Source organism: Cucurbita moschata, unplaced genomic scaffold (assembly GCF_002738365.1).
Source record: "Cucurbita moschata cultivar Rifu unplaced genomic scaffold, Cmos_1.0 Cmo_Scf00030, whole genome shotgun sequence".
NCBI lineage: Eukaryota > Viridiplantae > Streptophyta > Magnoliopsida > Cucurbitales > Cucurbitaceae > Cucurbita > Cucurbita moschata.
In genome coordinates this window covers 1,315,647-1,323,538 of record NW_019268546.1, presented here as the reverse complement: position 1 = coordinate 1,323,538, position 7,892 = coordinate 1,315,647, and the positions used below count along the sequence as shown (strand labels likewise).

Here is a 7,892-nt window from a genome sequence, read left to right as displayed (position 1 = left end):
AATAATAATAATAATAATAATAATAATAATAATAATAATAATAATAATAATAATAATAATAATAATAATAATAATAATAATAATAATAATAATAATAATAATAATAATAATAATAATAATAATAATAATAATAATAATAATAATAATAATAATAATAATAATAATAATAATAATAATAATAATAATAATAATAATAATAATAATAATAATAATAATAATAATAATAATAATAATAATAATAATAATAATAATAATAATAATAATAATAATCATAATCATAATCATAATAATAATAATAATAATAATAATAATAATAATAATAATAATAATAATAATAATAATAATAATAATAATAATAATAATAATAATAATAATAATAATAATAATAATAATAATAATAATAATAATAATAATAATAATAATAGTATGATTTCCCTTAACGCTTTAAAACGCGTCTGGTAGGGAAAGATTTCTATATTCTTATAAAGGGTGTTTCGTTCTCCTCCCAACCAATGTGGGATATCACAGTCACTGTCCTCGAGAGATCTATTTCAAAGAAAGTCGTTCGAGACACTCGCATCACAACGCTCACCCTCCATGTGACACGAGGTAGCTTGACTAGGCCATAGGGCCCAAGGGTGTTAAGAGAGTTGACACCATACCGTTCCCCAAAGTACATTTTGAGTATTTTTTATCTAAAGAGTGTAGACATGATAAACTGACATACGGAGTCGTGGAGCGTCCGAACGATGTCCGATTGATATCAAATTTGGAAGCTTTCATATTTCATATAGATAGACTCGACTCTAGAACCGCATGACCAAATTCGTTGGAACCCCAACTTTCGAACAAACCTATCTTTTGACACTCTTGTCTACCTGTTTTTCATATCTTACTTATGTCTCATCTTCGCTCCAATGCCCACTCTACGTGATGTATTGGATGATACACTGTTATCTTTGGTTGCATCATGACACTCATCTGTTTTAACCCTTACGTAGTCAGATAGATGCCACTTGAGAGTCGTCATTTTACTTGTCGCACTGTGAGAGTCACAACCTATTCTCGTTTGTTTCCTGATTCTTCAATTAAATTTGACATTTTTTATTGAATTTTTTAATACCATAAGTTAATAGTTGACCATTTTTACCTTATTAGATTTTTTAAAAACACACATTTGAATATTTATATGTATGATAATTATGCTGTTATGCCACCCATACCCTCTTAATTAAATCACTGATTAATATAATCAAAATTAAAAATCAACCATATATTAAAAAAGTGAGGATTAAAAAAATATTTCCAAATATGTCATCAATTAATTATAAATATTAAACTAATTATCTGTAAACTATTTAAAAGTGAAAATATTACCGACGTTATAAAGTCCAATATCGAACTCGTTATCATATACCTAACAGCTCAAGTCGTCCATCTACCGCTAGCAACGGTTGTTTTTTTTTTTTTTTTTAACTTTTCCTTTCAGACTTTTTCTCAAAATTTTAAAATATGTTGGATTATGATTAAATTTAATTGAATTAATAAAAAAAATAATATTTATTTTGCTAAAAGTTAATTGTTTAAAAATTAAAAATCATAGCACGTGAGCGTAAAGAAAACGCACGTGCACTTGCATGTGATAGACTAGTTTTAAAATATACTTGTGAATATTTAAATGGAAATATGAAGATTAATATTATTGAGATGCAAATTCAAATTTAAAAATTGAAAACTAAATTAATTAAATCTTCGACCAGTTAATTTAGAATTTTTTTTAAAATCAATGTGAAATTGATACGGTTGAGAAAGTTAGAACTTCGATTAGACTAATTATTGAGTTGATGTGACTTTTGAGACATCCATATTCTAAACTGACCCGGTTAACTCATAATGTTTTAGACGGTTTCTCATCATGGGTCAATTGTGATCGTGTTGACTCAAATAAACTAATATAAATTGATGAAATAAGATAATAATGGTCACCATTAGAACGGTTGTTTGTGCAAAAAAAAAAACTCCAAAATTAAGTGTGTTGATCAAATCTCTTGTGAAAGATTCGAATATCAAACAAGTTTTCTTAAGGCGGTTTCTTATCGTTTTTGGGTTCTTAGATATTTAGATCTAAAAAAAGTTTTATTCTTTAATAAAATTGTTATATCAAATTCTCAACAGTTAGGATTAGATAAGAAGTTATCGTCGCTAAGTCATTAAGGACAAGCACTACACCGATACAAATCTCGAGCTGATGTGGGCCCCACGTGAAGCAAGTAGGGCATTTTCTAATGATACTAGGAAAAAAAAAAAAAAAAAAAAAAAAAAAAAAAAAAAAAAAAAAAAAAAAAAAAAAAAAAAAAAAAAAAAAAAAAAACCTTGTACTGACCAAAATTAAATTAAAGAATTAAGGAAAACAAAGGGTCCTAAAGGTGCGTTCTCATACATGATAGATCCAGCTGGTTCTTTGACGAGGAAGCAAATGTGCCTTCCATGTTCTACCTCATCATATATTATTATTATTATTATTATTATTATTTTATGTTTTATGTTTTGTGCCCTTTATTTTTGTTTATTGCCTATTGGCCCCAATTCAAAACGCACGTGCGTCCCACCATCCATCCACCACTTCCTCCCGCCTCTTCCCATCCCAATTCATTTCGAATCTTATCAAAAGTTTTACTTGGTGTGTTGGATAATGCATCGTCCTCCTTGATTACATCATAACAGGATAGAGGCAACTTGAGCATCGTCTCTTCCTGTCATGCATGTAAGGTCACAACCTACATTCTCTCGGTGATGTTGTGATACCATGCACCATGTTTTCCTCACTTAGATGGAATGTCATGTAGCATGTTTATGCAGGACGTTCGCCCAATTTTTGTACTCACACCATGTATTCTATGTTTTCAGGTAACTAGGAACAAGTGAGGGATGAGAGTAGACTCTAGAGAAGACACCATAGACAAGTCACTACTGCCTCAAAAAATGTTTTGTTCTTTTAAAAGAGTAATCTAAAGACACGGTAGTAGTTACCAAGTTGACTAAGTACCATGAGCCATGAACCTAAGCCAAGAATAAATGTAAAGTCCCTCGGCGTTCAAAGAGAGTGTTGTACCTTATCACCTACCACGGACACAATTTAAGAGCCTACAAGTATTTTGCTTATTAAATTTAAGAACCTACCGGTCAAGAATGAGAGCAGATTCTAAAGAAGGCGCCATGTTTCCTTATCTTATTTACCTCAAAATTAATTAAAAATAAATTTATTTTTGGAAAAAAAATAAATTCAACTATATTTTTCAAATATACCTTTTAGTCCTTATCTTACTTACCTTTTTAAGAAAAAGAAATACACTTTACTTTTAACACTTTAATTTCCTATTAAACAAAATTTAAAATTATAGTTTTAGGCCAATTTAATAACTATTTAATTTTTAATTTTTAGTTTTTTAAAATTGTATTTTTAACTCACGATTTATACAAAAACAATCAAATAAAATAAAATCGATTAAATTGATAAAAATATCTTTAAGCTTCACTTTTTATCTGAAAAAATATTTATAAATTTTTAAGTTTCAATAATAATAGACTGAATTTTGATTTTAAAAATACTCTTTTAACTTTAAAAAATATTCATCATCAATATTATATTTTAAAAGTTTTAAAAATAATTTACGAGATTATCTATCGATATTTAACAATATTTTTTTAAAAAGTTTTAATTATAAAAATAAATAATATTAGTGCTATTTCTCAATTTTCATTGATATTTTTTAAAATATAATATTAATGATAAATATATATTTTCAACTTTTTAAAATTGAGTATTAATGGTAAATATAATATTATCGGTAAATATAGTAATAATAAAACTTTTTAAAATTTAGTATTATTGATAAATATAGCAGCAATGAAACTTTTTAAATTTTAGTATTAATGATAAATATAGTAATGAAAGTATTTTTGAAACACTTATTAATTTAAAATTAAGAATATTTTTTAGATTTTTTTTTTACTTTAAAGATATTTTTTAGATAAAATATTAAATATTAAATTTAGGAGTATATTTATTAATTTAAACAAAAAAAGAAAAAAAAAATCATCGACGGTCAGAAAAACCAACAGCTGTGAGCGACTGGCACCTCCTTCAAAAATATCTCTCGAAATATTAATTTTTTAAGAAATAAAAATATCATCCCACCCAAATATTAAAAAAAGAAAAAAAAATAGTAATCCTGTGTATTCTCGTCCACATTAACATTCTCCGTTCTCTTATCTCCGCCGTCCATTTTTGAATCTTATTCCCTTACAACTGACGCGGTCGTATCTTCGCCACTCACCCGTCACTACGCATGACACCACACGTTACGCAAAAAATCATTGTTTTAACCGACTTTATTATCAATTCCCTTTTTTAATTCCTTAAATTCAAATTTTAAATTATTAATATTTCATCAATTTAGGAAATTTCTTAATCCCTCTCATTTATATTTAAAACACGCGTTACTTTATTTGAAACGATTTATTATCTAATTTAACATGAATTTCTATTGATTTAAATGGTTAAATAATTATAATTCATGAGTTGTGCCGTGGGATTAAATTTAAAATATAATATTTTATTTTTTAAGAAAAAAAATTGATGATGATGCGAGGGAAACGGCCCCCATGAATCAACCGTGTACTTCGCTGTTAACAATCACGACCTCTCCTTCTCCACTATTCATTCATTTGAATCTGTTTAATCTTTTCTATATTAGAACTTCCTAAAAGCGTCATGCAATTTGAGAAAGAGGGGTTCACACGTTCTTAGATTTTGAATCAATCCAGCCCTCTTCTCCTAATGGAGGGTTGAAAACAAGGAATCGAGTGTTCATTTGATCCTTTTTCTCTTCTGGGTTTCGTTGTTTTTTGGATTCCTTTTCCTCCATTGTTGGATTTTTGAAGGTCTGGTTCGGATATGGTGGCCGAGAAGTACATTTCGTCGGAGGAGCTTCTCAAGCACAACAAACCCGGAGATCTGTGGATTTCCATTCAGGGTAAGGTCTATAATGTCTCAGATTGGGCTAAAGTACATCCTGGTGGCGATGCGCCGTTTCTCCTCATGGCTGGTCATGATGTGACTGATGCATTCATCGCTTATCATCCTGGTACTGCTTGGGCGTATTTGGAACCCTTGTTTACTGGATTTCATCTCGAGGGTTTCCAGGTCTCGGAGGTTTCTAAGGATTATAGGCGGCTTGCTGCTGAGTTTTCGAAACAAGGTTTGTTCGAGAAGAAAGGGCATGTTACTATGTATTCTTTGATATCTGTTTTTATCATGATGTTCATTGTGGTTTATGGGGTTGTGAAATCTGAGAGTGTTTTGGTTCATTTGGGTTGTGCTATGATTTTGGGTATGCTTTGGATTCAAAGTGCTTATGTGGGTCATGATTCTGGACATTCTAATGTGATGTCGAGCCGTGGATTTAACAAATTGGCTCAAATTCTGTCTGGGAATTGCTTGACTGGGATTAGTATAGCCTGGTGGAAATGGACTCATAATGCTCATCATATCTCATGTAATAGCCTTGACCATGATCCAGATCTTCAACACATCCCTGTTTTTGCTGTTTCTGTTAATTTCTTCCGCTCTTTGACATCTCACTTCTATGGAAGGAAGCTGAAGTTCGATTCCTTGGCTAGATTCTTCGTTAGTTACCAGCATTTCACATTTTACCCTGTGATGTGTGTGGCTAGAGTGAATCTCTTTGTGCAAACATTATTGCTCTTGTTTTCCACTAGAAAAGTACCTGATAGAGCACTGAACATAATGGGGATTCTTGTGTTTTGGACATGGTTTCCTCTTCTAGTTTCGTATCTCCCTAATTGGCCTGAGAGATTCATGTTTGTTCTTGCAAGTTTCGCTGTTACTTCTCTACAGCATATCCAATTCTGCCTCAACCATTTCTCTGCAAATGTTTATGTTGGGAAGCCCATAGGGAATGATTGGTTTGAGAAGCAAACTAGTGGGACTTTGGATATCTCTTGTTCTTCGTGGATGGATTGGTTTTTTGGCGGATTACAGTTTCAGCTTGAACATCATTTGTTTCCAAGGATGCCCAGATGCCAATTGAGGAAGATATCCCCAATTGTTGTGGAGCTTTGCAAGAAACACAATCTTCCTTATAGAAGCTTGTCATTTTGGGATGCTAATGTCCGCACCATTAGAACTCTTAGAACAGCTGCTTTGCAGGCAAGAGATTTGACCAACCCTGTTCCTAAAAACTTGCTATGGGAAGCTGTGAACACCCATGGATGAACATGATGGTGAAGATGAACATGATGGTGAAGATGAACATGAAGAAGAAGGTCAGATCTTTCATAGTTCTTATCTAGACTTCTCAATAATGGTAGCAGTTTTTTTTTCTTGTTCTTTTTTATGTTTTGGATTATGTTTTTGATATGCATCTGAAACCATTACTCTCTCTGCTTCCTTTTGTTGCTTATTTCATTTGATTTTACTACAAATGTTCTGAACTTGTGATATGAATGAAGAAAGATTCATAAATTGTGGGTTTCTTTGAGTATGAACTCCCCTGTTTTAGAACATACAGCCATGTCCCATTTCGACCATTGTGTCTTTGATTACGAATCTTTGCTTTTATGTTCTGTTGTTGCTTTGTGTTGAGATTTTGAGTTGAAAATGGTCTGTTTCTGTTTTACCAAAGGGGTTTGGCCCTACAACACATGGTCTGTCGAAGGTGTGGCTCACTGGTCCCCTTCTCCTCTTTATAGGTCACTTCTCGGGTCGTGCTTTGTTTGGTTAACCCTAAACATTGGTCCGCTTCTCTTCTTTTTAGGTCACTTCTCTCGGGTTGTGCGGTTCGTTTTTGTTTGGTTAACCCTAAACATCGGTAAGATATTTGACTTGAAACTATTGATTTGGTTGAGGTAAGTATACATTTAACTCGAGTAATAAAGGATGTCGTAGGATATTATCTCAAAACTAAAATTTCGTAGCACGATTAATTCATACCTAAACCAATTTGATTACTCGAATTGTGATACATTCTTGTACTTTGGGTGAAGTAGAAAGGGGTGCTATCAATTAATATTCGTGAATCTGATTCGTTCGGTCAAATTGATGACTAATTTACGAGAGCGACGGGTGAAAATAGAACTTTCAAAGTGAAGAAAAAGACATTTGAATTTTGTAAATGCTAAGACTTAATCCATAAGGGACCAAGTTATTTCAAACAAAATGTCTTGCTTTAGAAGTAATACATGATCACGTTGTCGTTTTCAATACGAATAAATGTTAACTCCGTTCTCACTCTCTCAATTATGGTAAAAATGGCCAAATATATATATATGTTAGCTCACCTCGATGTCTAATATGACCATAATTCACTGGCCAAAAAAATGTTAGATTGATATAACTTATCTCGATTTTGTTATGGCCAAACATCGTTAGTATGAATTTAGCTCTTGTGGTGGTTTTCATATATATATATATATATATATATATATATATAGCCAAAAATCACAAACAAGTATTTATTAATGAACGTTTGTAACTTCTAAGATGAGAAAGGTGAGAAAGGAGAAAGAAGAAAAGTTTTTTACTTCTAAGATAAGAAAAGGTAGAGAAAGGAGAAAGAAGAAAGGAAGAGTAAGGATTGGTAAAAAGTAATCTAAAAAAGATACGCAGTAATCAAACTTAGAAAATTGGTCTTAATATCGTCCCGAAAAAATCAAAGAAGGTGAAAGAGGAAAACGGAGAATGTCACAACCCAAAAAAATCAAAGAAGGTAAAGTTAAACAAATATGAAAAAGGAAAACGGAGAATGTCACACCCCAAAAAAAATCAAAGAAGGTAAAGTTAAGCAAATATGAAAAAGAAAACGGACTAG

At 31.0% G+C, this 7,892-nt stretch overlaps 1 protein-coding gene across 1 annotated transcript; it reads left to right on the top strand.

The window, feature by feature from the left end:
- The first annotated feature begins 4,656 nt into the window (after positions 1–4,656).
- Positions 4,657–6,563, top strand: LOC111464415 (delta(8)-fatty-acid desaturase 2-like). The gene has a single exon (XM_023108613.1). The coding sequence runs from the start codon at positions 4,958–4,960 to the stop codon at positions 6,296–6,298; it is 1,341 nt and encodes a 446-aa protein (XP_022964381.1). The 5' UTR covers positions 4,657–4,957; the 3' UTR covers positions 6,299–6,563.
- The last annotated feature ends 1,329 nt before the right edge of the window (positions 6,564–7,892 follow it).